Source organism: Melopsittacus undulatus, chromosome 10 (genome assembly GCF_012275295.1).
Source record: "Melopsittacus undulatus isolate bMelUnd1 chromosome 10, bMelUnd1.mat.Z, whole genome shotgun sequence".
NCBI classification, from domain to species: domain Eukaryota; kingdom Metazoa; phylum Chordata; class Aves; order Psittaciformes; family Psittaculidae; genus Melopsittacus; species Melopsittacus undulatus.
This window is the reverse complement of record NC_047536.1, coordinates 10,774,999-10,799,272: the sequence shown is the minus strand read 5'-3', so window position 1 is coordinate 10,799,272 and position 24,274 is coordinate 10,774,999. Positions and strand designations below refer to the sequence as shown.

At 43.4% G+C, this 24,274-nt stretch overlaps 1 protein-coding gene across 1 annotated transcript; it reads right to left on the bottom strand.

Moving 5' to 3' along the window:
• Positions 1-10,837: 10,837 nt before the first annotated feature.
• Positions 10,838-21,788, bottom strand: LOC101880244 (serine peptidase inhibitor Kazal type 5). Its single transcript, XM_031047365.2, has 13 exons — positions 21,759-21,788; positions 19,068-19,162; positions 18,252-18,271; positions 17,316-17,452; positions 17,083-17,143; positions 16,426-16,559; positions 15,525-15,585; positions 14,259-14,392; positions 14,124-14,184; positions 12,425-12,561; positions 11,980-12,040; positions 11,527-11,642; positions 10,838-11,035 (listed from the first exon to the last, which is right to left on the bottom strand). The coding sequence occupies exons 2-13, from the start codon at positions 19,120-19,122 to the stop codon at positions 10,990-10,992; spliced, it is 1,023 nt and encodes a 340-aa protein (XP_030903225.1). The 5' UTR covers positions 19,123-19,162; positions 21,759-21,788; the 3' UTR covers positions 10,838-10,989.
• Between the last annotated feature and the right edge of the window lie 2,486 nt (positions 21,789-24,274).

Sequence of the window (24,274 nt, the reverse complement as noted above, 5' to 3'; positions counted from 1 at the left end):
AGTAGGTCCTTTCCCCCTACAGATATTTTAGAAAATTATACTTAAAACATAGATCCTGTCCCAATTTTCCTGTTTGTCTTGCACCTCCAGCTTTCATGCAATCTCCAAGTCTCTTCTTCCTAAGAGGAGGTCTGGGCCTCTGCAGCTTTAGTAGGAGTAATTTTGCAGAAGTGGGCTCTGCCTTTAGCCTAAGTTTCTCACCATGATCCCTTTCACAGGTCTGAAATGGCAAGAATACCCGGGGTTTTCTGCCATGGGAGCTGAGCACTGTGCTTAGGATAGACTTCAGCACTATTGGAGCTGCAGAGCAAAAGATCTTTTACAGATGCTCCCTTGAACAAACAAGGCACCACCCATTAAGAGAATGAAATTCAGTTGAAATCGTTGAAAATTAGCCCAAGAAATTTTGTTGGTATCTGATATGTTACATTGGTCTACAGGATATGCTTTGGTCTTTTAAAGTATACATTGTATGTATTGTATTTCATGCATCATATGCGTGGAATCATCTACCCTGGGCAATGGTGAGCTATGAAGGCAGCAGGATGGCTGTATGGATATATAGGTTACATTTTTACCTGGATGTGAAGGGAGAAGCATTAAAATCATTATGCTCCTGGATTTATTTCTATAAATTACAGACAGCATGCATGAATATTTTAGACGAATTGAACACATCTTCAAGATATATTGCCCTAATGTGCCTTGTGGATGGCATCCCTGGAAGCCAAGTACTTTCTCTGAGCGTGCACAGAATCACGCTGAGGCTGCTGTCACACACCGTGCCTGTTGCCTTTATCGGTTCTCTGATGAAGAGTCTCTGCACAGTTGGAGGAAGGTACATCTTTCTGGGTCAAACATGAACTTTGGTACTACTTTCTCCAGCCAGGCAGCAAGTCCACTGTAAATCATCCTCACCAGTCCTGACCTGACAGCTTTGGACGGGTTCTCTCCTGCCCAGTGCCCACAGTGCTGCTGCTGCCTGCCCCGGATGGTGTGGTCCTCTAGGCAAGATGGACCTCACCTCTGATGGCTGGAGAGCACCTTCCTGGCAAAGGCTTGTGTTATGGTTTAGTGTGAGGTGTCCCTGCCCATGGCAGGGGTGTTGGAACTGCATGATCTTAAGGTCCTTTCCAACCATTTCCTTTCCTATTCTATGATTCTATGATTCTATATACACCAGAATAAGATTTTCCACTGCAAATTCCAGGTTCAGCACTGGGTCTGGCACTTGCCCCGAGCAGCCCAGATTCCCTTAAATCACCACAACACTCGTCTGATGTTCAGCAGATCCGTTCCTTCACTATCTCACCTACAGATGTTCTAGGGAGACTCAAGTCTGTGACCGTTAAGTCACCAGTCTCCCCCGAGCCGCTCAGGTGCCCCTTCAGGTAAGCCACAGAAACAGCACCCAAAAGTCACCAGGTCTCAGACTCGACCAGCCAACATCCACAGCTCCAGATTACCCTGCCTCTGATAAGGGCATGGAAAAATCCTATAGCTGGCTCTGCTCATGCTGTGGGACAGGTTGCTCAGCTCTTAGCTACTCTTGGAAGAACAGTTAAAAAGAGGATTTGGTCTGCAATCCTGCCACTTATCTTGTGCTGTAATCCACTTCATTATGGTCTTCTAATCCTCAAATTCAGATGTAGCATATGGCTGATGACCATTTTGCTAATGGAAAATCCTCATCTATGCAGAAGCCAGCACAAAGGCAGAGGTCTGCTAGCAAGCAAAGGCAGTACCACATCTCAGGGTACCATGTGTTAGTGCCTCAGGGCACCAGGTGGTCTGCTGGCAGACACCAGGGCAGGATTTGGCCATTATACAACATCCTCTCTCACTTAAAGACTTCCTTGGTTTACATTTTCCAGTGAAGTTTTTGCCAGTATCAATTTCATATTCTCTGGAAGAATCAAAATCAATGTGGGAAATTTTCTTAGGTGATATGTGACTTCTCAGTGTAAGTAATACCCTGATAAATGAATGACAAATTACTCAATACACTTTTCCAAACATTCCTGGGTTTTGTCACGTTATTTAATTAACAAATAGCTGTTGTAAAAGTGGGAAATAATAATAATTAGTTGTAGCTGTTTCATGAAATTGCCTCTAATCACTCCAAAATGTCTGCTAAATACAATACAGATTGCAGTTTCCATCTTTGCCTTTCTCTTGGCCACAGTATGGTCAATAACTACTTGCACTGAGGCACGGACCCAGAGAAACCAATACAGAACAAATGGAAGATCTGCCTCTCACCTAGGGCCCAAAGGTATTGTTTGAACTAAGCAATAAAGCAAAGTCACTGATATGGTTAAAACATATCAACATGGAAACGTATCCAGGTGTTTATGACCTTATTAAATAGAGCTTGATTCAGGTAATGACAGTGCATATTTTTCTGAACTAATAAGACCATGTGAGGAACTTTGTACCCTGCAGGTGAAGGCTAACATGGTGTCACATTACTTATGCAATGAATTAAATGTACTTGACCCCATTGCAAGGACAGATGTTGACACATAGGAATGAGTCCAACTGGGGCCACCAGGCTGGTCAGGGACTGTAGCACAGGGCATTTGGGTAAGCAGAAGGAGCTGGAGAAGAGATGGTTGTGGGGGATCACTGCTATCTGAAGCTCCCTGGTGGGGTTCTAGAGAAGACAGAGCCAATCTTCTCAGAGCTGCACAGCAAAAGGATTACATTCAGACAAATATGAGGAGTTATTCTTTGCCATGAGGTTGATCAAGAGGTGGCACAGGAATCAGAGGAGGCTGTGCATGTCCTTCCTCAATGATACTGAAAACCCAGCTGAATAAGGAAAGTCTTGAGGGCCCTGGGCTGACTTGGATTTTGGCCTTGTTTTAGACCTCCAGAGAGCTCTTCCAACTTGAGTTATTTTATGTATATGGTACTTATATAATGCTCTCTCCTATGGATAGATTTTATTAATGAATATAATACTTCTCCATGATCCAGGAGAGCAGCTTCAAAGTTTTCCTACCATCTAAAGGGTCACAGATAAGAGCTCCCAGACATGTTCATAGGAATGACGAGCAACATGTACAACAAAAAGAGTAGATTGTAGTTATCATTAGAACACCAAACACACTATGCAAATATGAGAATGTTATTAGCTTGCGATGATTTCAAAGTCTCTCCATTTCTGCAACAGCTCAGACCCCCTGCCATCACAATGCTTCCTCAGAAGGGCATCAGCATTTGAACCTACAGCAGTTACCTGCACCACACAAAATCAGCTGCCAAAATAGCAGCCACTTCACTGCTGTGCTGTAGCATCAGCTCTAAGCACATACCTTCAATTCTCGCCACACCAGCACATGCTGTGCTTCAGCCCTGGATGGTTTCTGGATGATAAGGATGTCGGGTCAGGTCTCAATTGCACAGGGCAAGAGTTACTCACGTGAAAGCAGGAAAATGCTAGAACGAGCAGCAGAAAAAGGAGGCACTAAAGAGCAAAACATTTGGCTGGACAGTGGCCCAGGCTATTGCTCTTTGAAGTGAACATACTGCAGGGACAGTGTTTTGGAGGTACTACAGGAGCCATCATTCTGCAGCTGGTCAGAAGAAGAGGAAATCATCAGTTTATTCAGTTTTCTTGACACTCCAGTGATCTCAGCTGTGCCTCAGTGAATGCTTGTTTCATCTTTGCCACAGCCCAAGCAGAAACAATGAGGAGGTGGCTGTGAGAAGTTACAGTCAACCTGGGATTGACACCATTCATGGCTGCCTGGCAGGAGAAAGTTAATCTGGCAACTTCATTGCTAAGGCTGGGAAGGCCTCCTTCAGTAGCTGGGGTCAGGAGAAAAACATTCCAAAGGCAGGAAAAAAAAAAGTAAATAAATTCTTATCTGCAAGGAGACATTATTTATAACTCAATGCACAGTTAAAATAGAATGAATAAGCATTTCTGCCATGAAAGCAAATTACTTTGAGGTTATATAAACCAGGGGAACAGTTGAACACGTCTCTAAAGGACAGCAGATGAGGCATTTTCAAGCTACCAGACACCTAGCAGCACGCACATCAACAGAATAGCACACGACAGGGGGATCGTGGCTGTGTCTTTTGGATTCCAGACAGCTACACAAGTCATCAAACAGTGTCATTGCCATGAGAAGCTTATCGGCAGAAGATATTTTAATTGACTAACTATCAGGGCTGGAAAAAGTAATTCAGTATGGTTGGGATGAGCAGTTGCTGCATACCACTGAGCATCAAAGAGGAATATGAAGGCTTCAAGGAAGATCACTTGATCCCTGGACAGCTGCAATCAAGAGCTTGTTTGCAGAGGGATAAGCATCCCAGATGCAACTGCAGTACAAATGCTGTGGTAAGCCTGGTTGGGAGACAGGTTATAGTCTCCTATCAAGCACAGGAATCACCTCTTCACAGTGAGCTGCCAAGCCTCATTAATTTATCATAGAAACATTCCTTCAGTGCTCGCTCCCCTCAGTTCTGTTTCCTAAGATTGACAGATATGTCTAAAGACCACAAAGTGTTCTTGACAAGAGAGTAATTAACCTTCAGTGTTTACATCTCCCTCCTCTTGGTAAGTAAAACACCAAGTCTGTTCATTTTGAGGAGGTCTGACTGTAAACAAGTCATAGTTTCCTTTTATGCTCTTGATCAGAGGTCAGGAGGACTAGAATAGCAATTTTTCTGAGCTCTATCTGGAATAGTAAGTAACTGAGGAAGAATTTCCTTGAATAAATGTCCAAAGCCTTGGACTCAGGGATTTTGTACCCTTTTCACTGCCCCAGGTCTTTGAATAAGATCCCCATGAGCCTGTAGCTCCACAACACTTTGTGCCAGGGTCTGGAACCTTCTTCATGCAAGCTCAGGACAGGGTGAGCTGAGGCTCTGTCCAACTTGAGGGAGCTAAAGGAGAAGAAAACTATACACAGCTAATGACATCTATGAGAGAGAAATTATTCTAAAGTGGTTTTTATGTTAGATAAACATTCCAAGAATGTGTCCCCCTGAACAAACCTTATATGGGAGGAAGGAACAGGGACAGCAAAGCTGCTCTGGAGGTGCTAATCCGCTGCTGCTACAGTAACCTGGAGGCATCACTGCCTATTAACTGCCCCAAGAAACATCACTGTACTGCATCCCCAAGCAAAGTTTTCTTTCCATGTGAAACCAAGGGACAAGGCAATGAAGAAAAGGAGCAAGTAGAGCCTCAAACAAAAACACGTTCCCAGATCTCATCAACCAACAAACTAACAAAAATTCATACAAGAAACAATGTTCAGAAAAGACAAATGAAGGTGGTTGCTTTCATTTATGGGGAGAAAACACCAAGAACAACTCTGGGATTTGGGAGGAATGGTGATTTGCTTTTTAAGACAGATCTTGCAAATAAAGCAGCAAGAAGGGATTTTATTTCTGAGGGATAGGGGTGCAATAGGATAAGAATGAAAATCACTGCTCTCCCTGATGGGAAAGAAAGGGAGAAGAGGGTGAGAGACAGAACGCATAATGGTGCTGTAATTTGAACACTTGACTGGAATAGGAGGTATTGGATAAAAAGAGTTTCTACAGCTGAAGGACTATTAGCATCATAACCACTGAGCATTTTTTCTTTCATTATTAACATCAAAATAAAGGGCAACAGTTTCATTTATTTTGCAGAGTTGAGCTTTAATGAGACCACTGGCTGATTCTTTGCAGCTGGACATGGGTGAAGCAGTGTTGGTGCTGACAGAGAGCAGCATGCTGCCAAATTACAGGATTTTGCTGTTTCACGGAAATTGAGGTAAATAGCAGGACTTCTACCACCTCTAAACTATTACACTAGCAAAGTAATGCAGTTATTTACTTAATACAAGATCATACGGCTCCTACATCCCCTGGCTTGTGCACCATGCCCCATTTGCAACCTGACAAAAATTCTTATCTCAGGAGAGCAGAACACACTGATACCTGCAAATGTTTTGTGTGTCTCCTTTTCTGGTCTTGAAACAGGTTATGCTGCACTGTCCTGGTGCTGTCATTGAAGGTTGCTTGTGCATGCTTGCATAGCCAAGAAATATTTCTCCTACTTGACTCATATTTTGCATCTTTTTGCCATCCTTCTCTTCATACATTTGGATGCAGCCTGCAGAGAATGGCATTATTAGAAAGCTAGCGTTAAATCCCTGCCAAAGAAAATGTCAACAGAAGGTATATGCATCACTTACGTCCAATCATATGCTGCCTGCTCAACATCCGGCTGACATTATTTGGGATGAAGCCACAGAGAGCAATGGGAGATCAGGCTGCTTCTTAGTTTGCTTGCCTTCTTAGTCACTGGGATGACTGCTGTTCCTGAGACTCTGGGTGTGCCATGTTCCCTGAAGAAGGAGAAGTCTGATATTAGAGACAGTATGCCCATTTTCCCAAAGGGGCATGGGTACTGGGAATGTAAATAAAACTCCCAAATAATGCAAGTGAAGAAGAGTTCATCTGAGTTAACCACCAGCAATGAAGTGGTTATACTGTCTCTGGCTATTATAACCCTACCAGTCAACAAGCCTGTGCCATATGAATACACTGCATCATTCGGATTTCCACTCCAGCTATTTTCTTTGACTGTTTTCTCCACTAAATCTTCATGATTTCCCTTCAAGCACAAAGAGCAAGTGAAGAGGGAGAAAAAGAGGATAAATTGGAAAAGGACAGGGAGAGGCCAGGGGCTAGGGCACTGTCACTCGGAAAGCACGTTCTTTCCATCAGACTGACACATTACGGGCACAGATCCCACATTCACTGATGTAAGTGAGACCATCTGTGCCACAGATCTGCTCCAGTGCCTGGCCAGGGGGCCCAAACTGGCCATCCTCAGCAATGCCCCCAGGGCTGTGCTTTAAAGGCAGCAGAGTAAAAGAGCTTAAAGCAATTTCCAAACATTTGTCATTATTCAGGGGGCTTGAATGAAACTCAGGTTTTACTTCTATGAAAGAAAAATGGGCAGGAAGCACCACACTATGTGAATGCTCTTTGTTTGCAAATTCACAGTATGTTTAAACTTACGGGGCTGCACCTCAGCTGGTAAGAATCTGGAAAACCCTCCTAAGCAGCATGGATGTCTGCCAGCTGGAGACAGGCTCCTTTCCAAGGCTGCTGTCTGCTTTTCTCGTATCTACTCACTGATCAGCAGAGAGCACACAACCAGAGACCAGAGCACAGCAAAGAATCAAATAGAATTGTATCAAGAATGAACATTTCTGAGTATGAATGTATTGATGGATGAAACAAGTGGATACCAGGATTATATTTCCTTAAATACAGAGGTCTGAGGAAATCTTTTCAGTTCCCAGAGTATTTTCTTTGCTATCAGACAGTTAAATAGACCTGCGCAACTGACACAATGTGTTTGCATAATTATTTCTGTATTTCTTTTGTTTTGAGAAACATGGAGTTACAAAAGTGGTAAAAAACACCTCATTTAGATATTCTTTTGAAAAAAAGAACATTAAAAAATCAGTGGGATGATCCTTGTCACTCTCAAGCACCACTCAAGAGTTGACAGAGTATCCAGGCCCATCTGCATGCCTCTCTAGAAAAAGCAGCATATAAAAAACAAGCTAAAACAAGACAAATCAGCAGACATAGTTTAGAAAGGCATAGGATTTTTGCCAAAGTGTTTGACTGAAGTTTAGGTACAGACACTATCAAGGAAAAGTTGTTGTTTGTTGGGTTCTTTTTCAAGTCACAGATAGGTGAGTGCTGATAAATAATGGAAAAAAATCTTTTGGCTCAATATGAAAGGCTAAGTATTGTTTTCTAAATCCTACTTATCAATCAAGATTTCAGTGATTCACCTCATTCTTCCTCCTCTTTGTGCTGCAAGAAAAATGACTGTAGATTCAAAAAGACATTGATAAGGCTAGAAAGGTAACCAAGACAAATAAGGAAGGAAAGAGAACATTTATATTTTTAAAATATTGCCTTTGTAATATGTACCGGTGCATTCACAGGTCATGAATCCTGAGGTTGGACCTTGGATGAAAATACAGCAAAGTTCATCAGCCCTTGACGTGGCTTAGGAGCTTGGTCACTGCAATCCAGAGCTGCAGTAGTGGCTGCAAGGCAGTGTGTGGAGCTGGATCCTTCCCTGCAACCTTGACTGAGGATATAAGACTGCACCTACAGCTAGTTCTGTTCATGAAAAGAGTGCAGAAAGAAGAGTTCACTGAAGCAGGACTAAATCCATGCTTGTGTCTGATCCTTTTAGTGCTTCTTTCCACGTTAAAATACAGGCTTTCCTGTCATGAGAAGTGAATGGGTTTTGAGAGTAACCTGACCATTTTGAAGCTGCTCGGGCTTTTGTCTGAGGTGATTAAGTCATCCTTGGGATTTTGCAGCACTGTGCACCCAAGAAGTAATGGAGCAGAGGGCTAAGCAGCACCAAAGAATCTGTCAGTGTTATAGTGGAGACAGTTACCGAATATATTTGCAGTCTGGCAAGCACTGAGCTCATGAGATGATTTCTTGGTGCTCCCCAGCACAGTAATCTCTGTTTGTCCATCTATCCAGCCATTCTTCTAGCTATGAACAAACAGGCATCCAACTCACTCAACCACACCTCAAAAGCACCTCTCAAGTCTCCTAGTGGCACTTTGAACCTGGCATTGTCCTACCTCTCTCCTAAACCACAAAAATTCAGCGCTTCCCCTTGAATGTGCTTGTCTTTGCCTGACCGCTGTTTCCTTGACATTTGCATTGGAAAAGACCTTTAAGATCATTGAGTTCAACCATTAACCCAGCACTGCCAAATCCACCACTAAATCATGTTCCCGAATGCCACATCTACACATCTTTTATATACCTCCAGGGGTGGGAACTCAACCACTTCCCCAGGCAGCCTGTTCCAATGGCTGACATCCCTTTCAGTGAAGAAATTTTTCCTAATGTACAATCTAAACCTCCCTTGGTGCAACTTGAGGCCAGTTCCAGCACAAAGCAGAAAGAAATCATCTAATTAGTACACACTCAGTAAGTAACCCTGCAACAGCTGAAAAACAACTCCAAGGCACAGAAAACAGCTCTGCCCAGAAGAAGGCTGTCCTACTTTTATATTGCTTCATAAAACACCCCCTGAGCCTGGGGGATATTTAAACTCCAGTGTCAGGCTTTTCCCATTTTCTGGCCCAGTTTTAGTGATTTATTCCATTATGTACTTTTACATGAAACCTACTGGCGAATATTGCATGGAAACCTCTAATGACTACTTTGGCCTCTTCCCTGGGTTGCTCTGACTTAGTCTCAACATTATGCCTCCCTGAGTTTGTGTTTGCCTTTGGTGTCATCAGACAATGAGCTCCACAGTGGAGGCTTTGGCACAGCTGTGCCCAGCTAATGCCATTCAGTTGGATCTTGACAGCTTTACTGCAAAGGCTTGCAAAAGCCAGCAGTCAGCACTAAGTCCAAGTGAAAGTCTGCCAAAGTCCACAAGAAAAAAGTACTCAGGTCTTATCCCTGAGGGTAACCAAGTAACACTCAAACAAGACTAAAGCAGCATGTTCTGCAAAAACAACTTGACTGAAAATGACAAAAAGGTCATATAAACCAAAGGAGTGTTTGCATTAGGACACAGACCCAAGAGGAGTACAATAAGCCATTGTTAGCCACAAATAGTCTCAAAAAGTACATGCCAGCCACAGACACTAATGGCACAGAGGTACTATGGCCTCATTCCCTGGTACAGTACCCACAGTATCTCCAAGTCAGGAACACTTGCCTTCAACCTACTCTTCTAGCCCGACAATTCAAAGAGTGGCTTTCCAAACCAATCCAAATAATTGTGTTATTCCCTGGTAAACTACAATGGACATTGAATCAGGACAACATTAGCTGTAGTCCAGAAGAAATCTTTTAATCCTGAAATACTAGATTTGTAATAGCTTTGATGACCTGGTGTAAAGCTACTGGTAGTAGATGTACCTGTGCTGCCAGCAGATGAAGGGCAGCCCCTACATCCCCCTAACTCCCTGACATCAATACAGACACCAAAGTGACATCAATTATATCACCAGGTCCTGAGCTCCTTGGCCTTAAAAAAGTAGACAAAACATGACTACCAGGCAGAACCACTTTCCCATGACTTGTTATATATTGAGTTAAAACTGGTCACGAGTGAATCTCTGCAACTTTTTTCTTCCCTAAAGACTTTAGAAGTCAGACAGCTGCAGTGATGTACCAGGGCTGTTCCCAGGTGTGTTTTCTACCCACCAGTCCTGAAGGTATTCTGTTGCATTAATAAATCAAGATATTTTGTAAGTGGACAGTTCTGCTGTCTGTGACCCTGGAGAGATCTTGACATTCCCCTCCTGTGGATTATATCCTGTAACACCACTTGACACTGAGGACAAATTCAGCGGAGAGAGGCTGCTGCCTCTTCCATGAGACAGGCTACACAAGCAGTGGAAGCCAGGACCAGCCAGGTTCCCTTTCTAGCCCACAGCAAGAAAGGGCTCTTCTTGAGAGCAAACCACCACCCACATCCTAGACATTGCCCTGTGGAGAATGTGGACCATGCCCTTGAGTTAAACACCTCCTTACATTATGAAGTCCATGATCAGGTCAGCCAGAAATATTAATGTTTGGATGAAACTAATACTGACAAAGAGACTCTGAGGAGTAAGGAAGGGCTTAGGAGCTCCAAGGGAGGGAAGGCCTTCACCAGAGCAGGGATTACACTGTCACACAGCAGGAAAACATTTACCCACAATGTTTGGTAGAGCAGGATATCAATGGAAAAATACATATGCACCACTGGAAGTACCATGTCAGGGAAGGGAAGGGGCAAAAGGAATGAGACATGGAATTAACACAGAGAAATGTTGCAGAGTTTATTGAAGAAGTGTTTCAGGAGCTAAGGAAACGAGACAAACTGAAGGAAAGCTGTTGGGGAAGATCAGCCCATAGGAAGCCACATACAAGGGAATTTGTCTTCCTGGGCTGGACTTCAGCACACACTTAGCATTCAGTCATACTCATGAGGTTCAGAGTCCTGTTGCTTTCCCTGGTGAGGAAAGGAAAGACAAGAATTAGACACAGAGCATATTGAGTGAAGAAACCCTGTTCCTCACTCACTGGCCCAAGTGTTAGCTTAGTATTGACTATAGATAAAGAACAGTCTCAAAAGCCTTTTCATTATTATCATTAAAGGAAAGATGAATAGTTTCACACATTTGATATAATCCAATTGGTTTGGTGAAGTACTTTCCACATGCCCTGATAAGCTTGTGGGGAAGATTACATGCTGATGAAAATGAGTAAAATATCTTTCAAGTTAACAAATGGGAAGCCACATACAGATCACAGAAATGTGCCCTTTGTGTTTTCCCTTAAAATGCAAAAAAACCCATGTTCTTGAACAAGTCATGGTGCCATGAGAAATATTCAGTATATGCCCATAAGCAGTTAGCCAAAAACCCATTATGAAAACAGCCCTGCACTCATAGCAGGTATAGGAATTGATCATGAGAGAAAGAGTTTTACTCTTGTACGTACAGGTAGGCATTGCAGAATAAACATCTGTTGCCGTATGTTTTGCCATCAGAGCCACAGTGGGCCATATATTCCATGGTACACATAGGAGAGGGCTGTTGGAAGTCCTTGCAATGCTCCTGCACACAGAAAATAGACGAGTCTCTCTACCTGTGAGGAAACCACATTCTGCCCCCAACCCCCAGCATAAGGAATGACACCCCACTGAGAAATTAAACTATAACATCATAATAGCAAGCTCAAAGTTTCCTCCTGGTGGCAGATGTGATCTTTTACTATTCCTGCTCAGTGCCACATCTTTTTCTTCACTGTTATGTAGCAATGGGACAAATATTGGTTATGACCAGTAAGCCCACCACTGCTACCCCAATTCATAAACCAGAGCAGAGGACAGTCCCCCATGAGTGTAGCAGGCACTGGACCTCACACTCTTAATTCCCACCCTTTCCCACTCACTTTCGTAATATCCTCTTCACAGCGTCCATTCTTTCTTTTGCCAACAGTGGCCTGATGCTCCCTGGAGGAAAGATAAATCATTGTTAGCCACAACCTTCCCCATTACAATCACAGTGCAAGAGCAAACCTCAGTCCTACACAGTGCACACAGGAGATTTTCAGATAAACTAGCTTAACACTGCCTACACATCACTAACAAGAACATGCCCCTATGGACCAGGCATGTGTCTTTTGGAATAACATTCTTCCCAGCTGATGTGTCTCCCTCTGTGGGGCTCTGAGGTTGAACACCCATGTCAAACACCAACCAGGGGAAGCAGGAAAATGGGGGTAGACAGGCAGGACCAATCCAGCACAGGGCTTCAGGGGGAGCCCTTGCAGATTACTTGACATTACAGATCCAACCACCACTACTGCAAATCCCCCAGGGAGAATGACTACTTACAGGTTGTTGGCACACAGGGTACACTCGCTGGCATAAGTGACACCATCAGTGCCGCAGACGGGATAGTAGATCATGGTGCAGGCCATCACCTGGCTGCCATCATCCTGCGTGGAAACTGGGTACTGGCTGCAGTCAAGCTGGGGAACAAAGACACAGGCTCAGCACTGTGCAACAACCCCCATGCTTATGCCTCTGCCCTTTGGTGTCTGCCACAGGACAAATTATGGTTATACATTAAGTCATTCTTCATGGAAAACTAGCAATTTCCTTTCATAGTCTTATGCTGGAGAAGACTGAATCAAGGCTTGGAGGTAGACATTACTCATTCAGCTTTGTATTTATCTTGATGTCCCTATACTTCGCTGAACCAACATAATAGGATATTGCAAAATGCAGCTCAAAAATAATCTGCAAATCAAAATAGCATGATTTATGTACATCCTGCAAGAGGGCCGACTATGACCAGGTGTTTTTCATGGCCCACAAGAATGGATCAGATGTGCTGACAGGCTTTTTGTTGCAACAGGATGGCTCCGAGTGTTGAAATCTGCCAACAGGACTGACAGCAGCTGAAGCTGATTTACACCAGTTGCAGAACTGGCCTTGTATTTAGCACTCCCAGTTTGTCCAGTGTGAGCTCTTCCTGATTTATGTATCTCCCCCAGTCTGAGCACAGAGCATACTCAGGAAACAAAGGAATGACATTTCATAGTTTGTATAGAAATGAAATATCTGACTCAGGGTGTTGACTCTTTCAAACACATGCTAATGAGATGGCTTTGTTCTTCGATTCCCCAGAGAGTGTAGATAGGTTAGAGCTGGCCAAATATAGTTAAACTGGTATTTCTACAAGATTCATTGTTGGTATACATTAGCTTACACTGCATTTACAATAAAAAACCAGAAAGGGGGTTGAATGCCCTGGTACATTAGGTATCAGTATGCAAAATACAGGCAATTTTCTAATCTTTGCAGAACATCTTTTTGTAAAATATAAGCTTCCAGAAGGCACCGGACACCCTGGTCCTCTGCATCCCCCTCCTGTATTGCCAGAACAGACTGCTCAGTTCCAGTGGCAGCTATGATAGACTGCTGTGGGAAAAGGATTTCTTCTTGTAAAGCCTTAAATCATTTATGCTACCTGTCTCATAACTCATTCCTCACTTGTCCTCTCCCCTTTTTGTTCTTGACTGTGTGCAGGAAGCACACAATGTTCCTACTGCTGGGAGAGTGATATTCACCCTCAGAAGAAAGGACAGCAGAAGCTGTGACACTGGATGAAGGCTACACCACCAAAACCACCAAGCATTTATTGAAGTTATGCAATCAGCCTCCACTCAAGCTCTTAGTACCTAAAGGGCTACACCTAAAGTATCTAAAGGGGTATTCAGGGTATCTAAGTGCCTAAAAGGGATCTCAAGAAATATAGAGAGGGACATGTAGTGACAGGACAGAGGGGAACGGCTTTAAATTGAAAGAGGGGAGATTTATATTAGAAATTTTCATTGAGGGTGGTGAAGCACTGGTACAGGGTGCCCAGAGAAGCTGAGGCTGCCCCATCACTGGCAGTGTTCAAGGCCAGGCTGGATGGGGCTTGGAGCAACCTGGTCTAGTGGAAGGGGTTGGAATTAATGATCTTTAAGGTCCCTTCCAACTCAAACCATTGCACTATTCTTGGTTTTCTTTACATTTTACTTACTTGGGGAACTTCTTCTGAGCACCTTCCGTCATGCTTCTTTGCAACATTAGCTGAAAATTCGCTGGAAAAGAAAGCAGAGTTAGAAATGCTCAGCAAGTCACTCTGTTGAGCTCCCAGGGGCGACTCCAGGCTTACGCATTATGGGCACACAGCAGACAGTCATTGCCGTAGGTGACACCGTCTGTCCCACAGATCTCACGCAGGTTTAAGGGGCAGGCTGTAATGGTTCCCCCGCTTTCGGCATTGCGCGGGTATACGCTGCAGTCAACCTGGAGAGAGAAAGTAACAATGCTGGGAGATGGAAGAGTTCCTCATCTGCAGTCTGTCCACCCTGATCATCCAGATTTTAAAGGCTTCAGCCAGAAAATCAGAGGGATTTTAAGTTTAGCCTTCCATTATAAATGAATTAAGTAATTGTAGCTGGGTTTGGTAGTTTGCTAGCAGAGGGAAGAAAGGAACAACTGGCCAAAAAGATTCCTTTCCCTCAAGTAGCTCACATGCAAGTTTTAAAACAATCATTTAACCCAAGGAATCTGGTTTAAAATGTTTGACATTAAGTCACAGTTAACTAAATCTGAGATTTTGTTAGCAACAGCAAGAACTGTTTCACCAGCACTGGGTGAAATATTTAATTTACTGTATATAAAGTCTAACATTTGAAATATCTGAGGATAAACAGACAAACTCATTGGAAGTCAGGCTACACGAGCTAAGCATCACTGACACTTCACTGTCATTTTGCCTAGTTTCTCCAGTGCAGTGTCTCTTATTACCCATATTTCCCATGTGGTCCAAGAGCAAATTAAAGACAGCATCTTAACAATGTGTCTTTAGTATAGAAAATATATTGCAGTCCCTCAGGATGCATGAAATTATTTTTGGTGCTTTAGAGCTGCTCTGCATAAGCAGAATAAGTGTGTTAAGATATTATCAGCACATATTGTTACTGTGCAGGATAATAAAGCTATTTTTGCATCCATACCTGAGAGCAGATTTTTCCTGGCCAGCCAGGGCATGAGGAATATTTTAACCTGCCTCTCTAGTGCAATGGGAATCCTAGCACCAAATGAATAGACTGACATCCAGCACAGCCTTCTGGCTTCCTTTCTTACTGCGCTAAAAAGGGCTGCCTCTGATGATTTCTGTGCAGGGATCTGCAGCGCTGGGACATTTTGTTTCTGAAGTCCTGGCGTGTTCCTGTTCTCTCTTTGCCCTCATGTACAGTGAATTGACAGCAACCACCATGAGTGGTCAGGGAGAACCACTGCGCCATCATGAGCCCTGTCCATCACCATTAGGTGCATCCAGGAGCACTGCACGTGTACTGAGCCCAGCCAGGGTCTTTCGGAGGATGGAGAGGGAGTAGGAGATGATGTGTATTTTACACTCAGTTACACTTACAGGAGTACTTTCCACCGTGCACCTTCCCTCATGGCTTTTCTTAACGTTAGTCCCATGTACTCTGAAAGGGAGAAGCTGATGTTAGTGTGCTCACCAGCTAAGCCTCATGCCACAGAAAACAAACCAAACTCATAACCAAATAAAGGAAGCATCTGATTGCCTAATGAACCAACCTCTCCTGCTCATTAGTATGCACAATCCTAAGCAGTAACAGACCTATCAGTCTTCTCACTGAGTGCTGTGTAGCAGCTCCATCCACTCTTTTCTCCGCCCAAATACCACAGCCCTAATAGTGTACCCAGACTGAGAGATAGCTAGCCCACAGCTTTCACAAGGAGCACAAACAGCATCAGGGAAAAAAAAAAAACAAGGTGACAGGGTCTTCATGAGGTGAAAGAGAAACAGAGATATACATATAGTTATGTCGGTATCAAAACAAAAGCCACCTGAAAGATAGGAATGCTTTGGTTAGGAAGCCTTGAGAATAACTTTCCCCATAACACTCTAGACACTGGGACAAGAAAGGAAGGTCCCACCTGCCTTGAGGGTCACTACAACTGCTTGACTTGTCTGAATGCACCGCACAGATGGTAGCAGCAAATGCACAGTATTTCCATATCACAGGGTAATCAAGTGCTAGGAGTAATTAGGTGTTAAAAGTAACACTTTGATCTGTTCCTGGCTCTGCTGGTTGTTCTCTGCTTCTTTTGTAATTCCCCTTGTGAGCACAGACAGAAAATGTAGAAGAAAACTCGGGCTGGCTGGAGAATGACAAACAGCCAGCTCCAAGGAAACCTACAGAGACACTTGCCTTAAGACAGCCCAATGTTTTGCAGAACTGTTTCTGAGGGCCTCAACTATCATTGATTATCCACAAGGACATTCTATGCACAAAACTTACGCATTATAGGCGCAGATCTCACATTCATTGTCATAAGTGAGGCCATCTGAGCCACAGACTGGTGCCAGTATCCTTGGGCATGCTACCAGGACTTGACCATCTACTACACTGCTTCGGTACTTACTGCAATCAATCTGTAAAAAGAGCAGGAATAGAGAAGAAATAAGTCCACATTTTTTATATAAAGATATAACACTCCTACAAAGCCTGCTACTCTCCCTCTGCCTTTGGGAACCAATCCAGCATCAAACTAATTCCACTAACAAAAACAGAAGCCAGAATGATGGATGCATAGAAGCAGAAGTCAGGAATGCTTTCCTGCTGAAAAATGGCACTGTGATTTGGGTTTTGTGAGGTCCTTTTGTGAGGTCCTTCATAAGATACTGCTAGAGCTATTTAGGTGGTGAGATCCAGCCTTCAGACAACACAACATTTTTGTTTCATTCCCAATTACAGAGGCTAGAAGTCTGAATTAGAAAAGCACAGAGACATGGTACCAGATAGCCCATAAAAAACCCTCTCAGCTTTGGTTATCATCGGATGCCTGTTCCTATTGGGCTATACAGACTAGGTGTGCATGTTCTGTTTTCCTTTTGTATCATGCTTGAACCATTCATTTTTACAACCAGCTGAAGACTTTCATGGACTTTATCTTACCACAATAGGTTTCCGCTCACATTCTCCATCATGTGCCTTCTCCACAGTGTCATTGTGTTTACTAGAAGAAAGCAGACCTGTGTCAGGGATTGCAGAGAATCATCTTGAGGCTGATGGTGTCAGCACCCAGCTTCTAACTCACACTCCCTGCCCAGAGAGTGAGCCCCTTGAGCTCTTGAGCACTCTTGAGCCCCTTGCCCTGAGGCTTCTGCTAGGTTTCCAGCAATACTCACTGGTTGTGGAAGCAGATCCCACACTCGTTGCTGTACGTGGTACCGTCAGTGCCACAGACTGGCCTTATGTTCCTTGGGCAAGCTACCAAGACTGTCCCATCCTCACCAACGACATTAGGAAACTGGCTGCAATCAACCTGGGGAAGCAGCACAGAATCAGCCCCAGTGCTGACTCCCTCAGCCTCCCACCACAGCCACAGCACCTGCAGTTCCTGACGCAGGGTAAGAGATGTTATTTTGAATGTGCTCAGGCAGTCAGGAGGAATGAATCTAAGGAAGTTTCTGATTAAGCTTTCCTGCCAGGTCTGGGCATGGAGGAAGGATTGCTGTGGGTGAGACAGTGCCTAACGAAGGCAGGTGATAATTGGGAGCCCAGCTGTATGCCAGAGCCCCTCAGCTCAGACTCTGATCACTTCAAATCTTGCTGCACTCCCTGGTGAGTTATAGGAGTCTTGTAACTGCGTGGGAAGAACCTACAGATAAATCCATCGCACAGACCGTGCTGTTTTCCTCTCTGTGACGTAGGTATAGGGAACACAGTTCTGCAGGTCTTACAGTACAGAAAAAATGATCAGAATCAGTGTTTGATGCTTTCATGCATATCATCTTAAGGCAGTATTCCTCATGAGGAGGTAACCTACTGCTTTTGGCTTGGAGTAATTACATTATGTCTAAGAGTTAATATAATAGGATTGTGTAATTACTCCCCACTTTCTTCATTTTATTTAATGAACTAAAAATACTGGGAAAAAAAAAAGAAAAAGAAAGGGGGGGATCTTTCTCGTGAAATTACCAATAGCATCCAGTCACGGCAAATATTATTTGAACCATCAAATTTTCATTAGATTTGAACCACTTCCTCATCAGGTATTTACATACTGTTTCTATTTTGCCAGAAACCTTCAATAGAAGAGAATAAACAAATCTGTAGCTCACCTGAACTCCAAAGGCAATCTCTGAATGAAAATAATGGGGAAAAAAATAAAAATCAAGTTATTGATATGCAGAGAAGGTCTATGTAAATATTTTAATTAAACTGTTAAATTCAGTGACTGTTTCTGACTAATTTATTTGGTTTAGTAAAATATGGAGGTTTACATTATGCCACTAAACAGTCACAGCATGCATTAAGAGTTACTAAATAAAGTTCCATTGTACTTTCAAAGGGAAATAAAACAGGGGAAAGCACACATATTAATCCATCCCTAAGATGCTGCAGGGAAGCTATACAGGTACTTTAAGTTCAGTACTCTTGGATTTTTAACCCCTTCTAAGAGATTTTTTATATTTAACTTCAAAAAGTTTGGACATTTGTGTTTAAGATAACTGCTGACCACTGGCACTGTCCATCTCCAAACAAATCCTTCTCAGTTACAAGGAGTGGGCATAGTAAACTTAGAGAGCAATCCTAGAGGTTACAGTTTGCATTTGTATTGGATAATGATGCCGTTTTTAACAGTTTTACTTTGCCCTTATACACAGTATTCCCATGTACAAGCTGCTGCCTTGCATTAGGACTGCTTCTTCAGCAATTTGCTCCTACAAACCAAGAAGATGAAGAGTCATCTGTATGAATTTTGCTGAAACCTCATTCTTGAAGTCTAACTTTTTGCTACAGTCTCTCAGGAAGAATATTTCTTCATGGAATAAAGGCTCTCCTCCATAGTACAAGACCCAAACGCTTTTACAGAAATGAAAATTCAGCTCTGATTCAGCCATATCTATCTCTGCAATATCCCAGGAAATACTCACCTAAGCAGCAGCAAAGGGCCAAAGCAGCCTTCACGAAAACCCCTGATATCTTCATGGCAGACAGAGATACCTCTCCACTGCAGCCTGCTAGCTCTCTGTATGGAGGAAGACTGCAGGTAGGAACAGGAATATATAGTATGCCACTATACCAAGTGGTCCCACCTTATTAGGTAATGCTCCAAGCCTGTCATCATCAGTCAAAGCCAAAAAATATGTTTACCCAGCCCTAGATTTCTAGCTAATGATTGACATAAGCACGTATACCAGGAAGGGGCCTTTGGTGTGACTTGAGGGGAATGGGGAACGTGCCAGGATGCCTCTCCTCCTGAACAGGTCTGCCCATCCCTAGGCTGCCCCTTGCACAGCTGCAGGACATGGCAGGCTCACACTGAACCTGCAACTGGGTAAATGCAATTCTCCTCCTCTACAGTTTTCAACTGAGCTGCCAGCCGATAGCCAAACCCCTCATTACTTAACCTCAGAGCATGATTTTGTACTCTTTGTTGCAGTATTTCATACCAGTTTGAGCCCAGGCAATTTCAGCCCAGAAGGTCACCCTGTGCTCTGTGGGAGAAATCCTGCTCTTCTCCTGTTTTAAAAATCTCAGCAGTGCTCTGCCAGCTTTTTCTGTACTACAGCAAGGAGCAAAAATAACAAGTTTGTTCCTAAAATCCATCTTTTTTGGCTGTTCCCTGCTGTCACGGTACCCTCCACTCATCTGCTGCCACCTCCCCCATGGCCAGTCCTGACCTGACCCACCTTGCCAAGCTTAAGTGACGCCATCCCACAAGGCAGCAGGCCAAATGCTTTTGATGTTTGCGTAGACTAGATGTACTATATTTCCTTTATCTAAGAAGTCAGCCAGCTTTGCAAAGATTGATATTAGCTCACGCATGGTTTCCTTCCTGATAATTCATTGTGTACATTATCCCTTCATGCTTTACATCTTCAGTTTTCTTCAAACTTCTGCTGAAGCTTTGTCCGCTATTAAAGTAACGGAACTTAGATTGGTCCTGAATACTTTTTTTTTGGCCTTTATTTAAGGAGATTTTTGTCAATTCTTTGGATTGGTCTCAATTTCAGGCTTCTTAATCCTAATCCTAAATTCTCCAAATTTCTCACTAACTTTTAACCTTCCAAATTCTGTACTTGGTAATCAAAATCCTTACTTACAGATCTATTTTTGACGTAATTTAAACACAGTGAGCTCATGTTGAATCATCCCAGTTTTATTTTCTAGGAGAAGGGCATTTCCAACATCTTTCTTACTTGAAAAGTAAATCCACAATAACAGGATTTTGGGGATTACCTAGTGGAAAATTTGATTTGCTTTCACACCCAGGAGCTCTGCTAATATTAGTAGTTTGCAGTGTGCATCTGCAAAACTGAAGTATCCCCATATACCAGCATTTCCAGCTATATTAATCTCTAGTGACATTAGAAAGATCTCTCTACATCTATCTTGTTTTCATTTCTTCTCCCTGATATTCAGCCCCAGTGCCTCCTGCCCTGTCCCTTATTTCCACCAAGTGTCAATGACCTCAGACCTTTGGACCAATGCAGGCCTTACCTACAAAGACCTCTGTTCATCCTGATTACAATATCCATCTCTAAGGACTTATTCCAGCCATGACTACCACCCATTAATACTCCCTGGCTGAGGAAAATGTATCTTGACAACTTAATTGCCAAATTCTGTAAAAGCTGTCATGGTCAAGCAAATTCCTGTCAGTGTCCACAGAGATGACACCTGAACCTTATCAGAAAGGAGATGTTATTTGCAAACCAAATCTGCAGTTAAAATAGATTGACTCAGCATGTTCTGTTAAGATCAAAGTCATTCTCTTCTGGCCAAATTATTAAATTTGGGGAATAGTTTGCAATAGAAGACAGATTAAAGGGAAGGAAGAGCAAATGCCCATAAAGGATCTACAGTGCGAACTGCGATCTAGAATATATCACCACAGCCTGCTGTCCTCCATGTCAGCTAAGGCTCAGTTTTGGGCTTCTACCCTGTGCACAAGGAAAATCAATGCTGTGACCCTACAAGAGAGTCACCTGCTTCACAAAGAGCAATTCAGCAAAGTTTTTCCCACCAGCTGTTTATCCATCAGGACAGAGCCTTTCAGGACCAGAGCACAAGGCACAGCATGTCCCTCCCAGGCAGGACAGGGAGCTGCAGGAGAGGAACACCTGTGGTTGTCCCCACGTGTTTACACCTCTGTGCTTGTGCAGCCCCTCCTTCAGTCACGCTGTGTTAACATCTACCTGTTTATTTACCCCTCACCAGCCATGCCAAGAGAAGGAGGCTCTGCAAAGCCCATCATCTGGTCGAGCAGCCCTGGCCATGAGCACTCTGCTCCTTTCTTCTGCTGCCTCTCCAGGTTACCTCTGGTATCCTCTAGTGAATCATCTGTCACTATTTCTGCAGAGTTTTACTGACACTGTCCAAGAAAGGGAGCAATCCCTTTGAGGCCAGAAGGTGGTAAAGCCAACTCACCTGGCTTCTTAGGAATATATGCAGAAATTGTCCATGCTTCCCATCCTCAAACCAAGTGTGTGTTTGCTACTAGCCCTAACACTAAACTGTCTGTCTGGGGACCTTCAGCATCAAGGGTCTGGATTTGTGACTTGCAAGTAGTTACATTTATGTCTGTTTTCAGTGGATAATTTGAGTGGAGTTGCTCATACCTTTGTGCAGTGGAAAGCGTTGAGCGTTGTTTTGTTGCAGTAGCAGCCGAAGGGTTGGGCAACAGGGGGGGGTCCTGCAGTAGACTGGAGCAGGAAGATCCCAAGGAAAGGGATCAGACTCAAGCTCCCTGTAGCAGGGGCAGCCCTGCAGGAAAAGGCAGATGTGCAAACAGATGCCAAACAAGAGCCATAGAAGAGAGAGTGAGATGCCCCTTCACTAGTCCCCAGGATGAAAGCAGATGGGCCATAGAGCAGAAGTTGAGATAATCAAGGCAAATAATGCTAAAATCCCCAGGTACCCCTACACAGCAATTACTTAGTGGGATTGAACATCATAGGGATGTAGGGAGAGCCAGAAAAGAGCTCTGCAGCAGTCCCAGAGAGGCTTTATTGAGCAAATGCCATCAGGCTCTCATGTCACAGCTCTGCTCTTAAAGAAGCAAATGCCTCCAAACTGCAGGATGTCTGGCACTGTGTCCTGTAGCAGATCATGAGAGGTCCCCTGGCTGGAGCACACCGTGCTGCCACTCACAGGCTCTCCCTCCACCCAGGCTGTGAGACCAGCAGGGATTCGGTGGGCAGAATCACCAGGCTGCAAATAGACAAGGCTGCAGAGAACTGAGAAACACCACGGTGAGTCCAAGGTCTGCTGAGGCACCCGCCAGAGTGACAACCTTCCCTATACCCCACAGGCACCATTTGCACGTCCTGAAGAATTGTATAAATAGCCAACACTTTTTATGGGAGAGAGAAAAATTAGCAAAAAAACAAAGGCAGGAGACTCAAAGTCCCTGCAGAGACAATTTAGTTCAAAATGCAAGCATGTAGAGAGGCCTGGAGACCAAAGCTCTTGATTCATAATGCTAGTTCTGCAAAACCTCAGAAACTTCTGTGAACCGCATGGGGTCTGTGGTTACTGGCAAAAGATGCCCTTAATAAACAGTAATTTACAGCAAACTAAAGAATCCCCAGAGTGTTGGTGCCTTTCCAGTTTTGTAGAGGACTGTTTTAGCCTCATTACTGTATTAGAAGGCAACACAAAGGGTAACCAAGAGCAAACAGAAAAGGGAATAAATCCCCACTGCACCTTGAGCTTTTGCCTTCTCCTCCCCAGGAACCTCATAGAAATAACATGTGGTATCACTCACGCATTGCTCCACCACACACAGCGCTGCTCAGGACAGACATTATTGGTGAGCCCTTTGAGCCATCTGCAAAAGGAGGCTGAAAGCAAGAAAGGACTGACCAGGCAGGCTGCTGAGAAGAGGGAGGAGTTAGCATTGTTACCTCTAGTAGAGCCGTGAACAACAGCAGTTTTAGGTACTCACGGTCCTGCACCACCTCAGCAGACAGGTTTGGAATCTGATTAATGATCCCTTATCACCAGCTGTGATTTTTGTGGAAGATAATTTCTGCTGGCAGCAGGAGAAACTCAGAAGGTGATCAAATACTGATAACAAAAGGCTAGTGAGGCACCTTCATCAGCTCATTGCTTTTGGAGCATGGCTAATGCAGGTTTTATGAGTGATTATTTCAAAACTTAAATGCTTGAAATCACTACAAAACATAATAGCTTTCGAGTGCACTGATTTTCATTTGCAAGAATTTAGCAGCAAAGTGTGCACTGCTTTGATAAAATCGTGTAGCTGTCCCTGCACATGATTTTAGCTGGAATCAGCAAGCAGAAATCATCACAGAACATTTTTACTGTCTGATATTCATCATTCTCAGGCTGCATAAATAACATTCAAGAATTTACTTGTTTCATTGTAGCTCAAAGGCAGAAAACCTTCACATCCACCAAAACAGCTAACCAGGACCAAACTGGTGACTTTGACCCTGCATGACTGTACTTAATGAGGGGATTTTCCATGTAGCAATAAGCGTTCGTAATTTATTTCTAAGTCATAATATTTGCTCACATTAAAAATCCACAAATAAAATATTAACACCTATTTATGTTGGTCTGCTGATAAAAAAATCCAATTTTATTATCAGCAGAAATAAAATGTAACAGGTATGTAAGCATTTTGAGAGCTCAAAATCAATTCTCATTAGCTGCAGTAGAACAAAAGGATTTGATAACTTAATTGAAAAAGAAAAGTAAAATCCATGTCTTTGGTGGGAGCAAAATTAATTGGTATTAGGTAAAAACATTTCAAAATCTGAAAAACAAAGTCACTCTAGCCTTATCTGCAACAAAAAGTGTTTACATATTAGGTCACAGCTAAAATGGACTCAAACACTGTCTGTGTTCATTCAAGGTCTTCTAGAAATGTCCTGCCATAAAGTTGACACAAATAAAGAACATATTTGCTTTAAGTATCAGCTATAAAGTACAGGAAATGCGTGCAAACTGTCAGCGGATTTCTGTTAACCCATCGTCACAGTCTTCTGCTCTGCAAATCTCACCCCATTCTCAGACACGTTGTCCCCAACAAGCCAGGGGAGCCCTTAGCTCAAAGACTTAGCTCCATCTTAAACAGTTTCAGATATAAATGACTTAGAACTGTCTG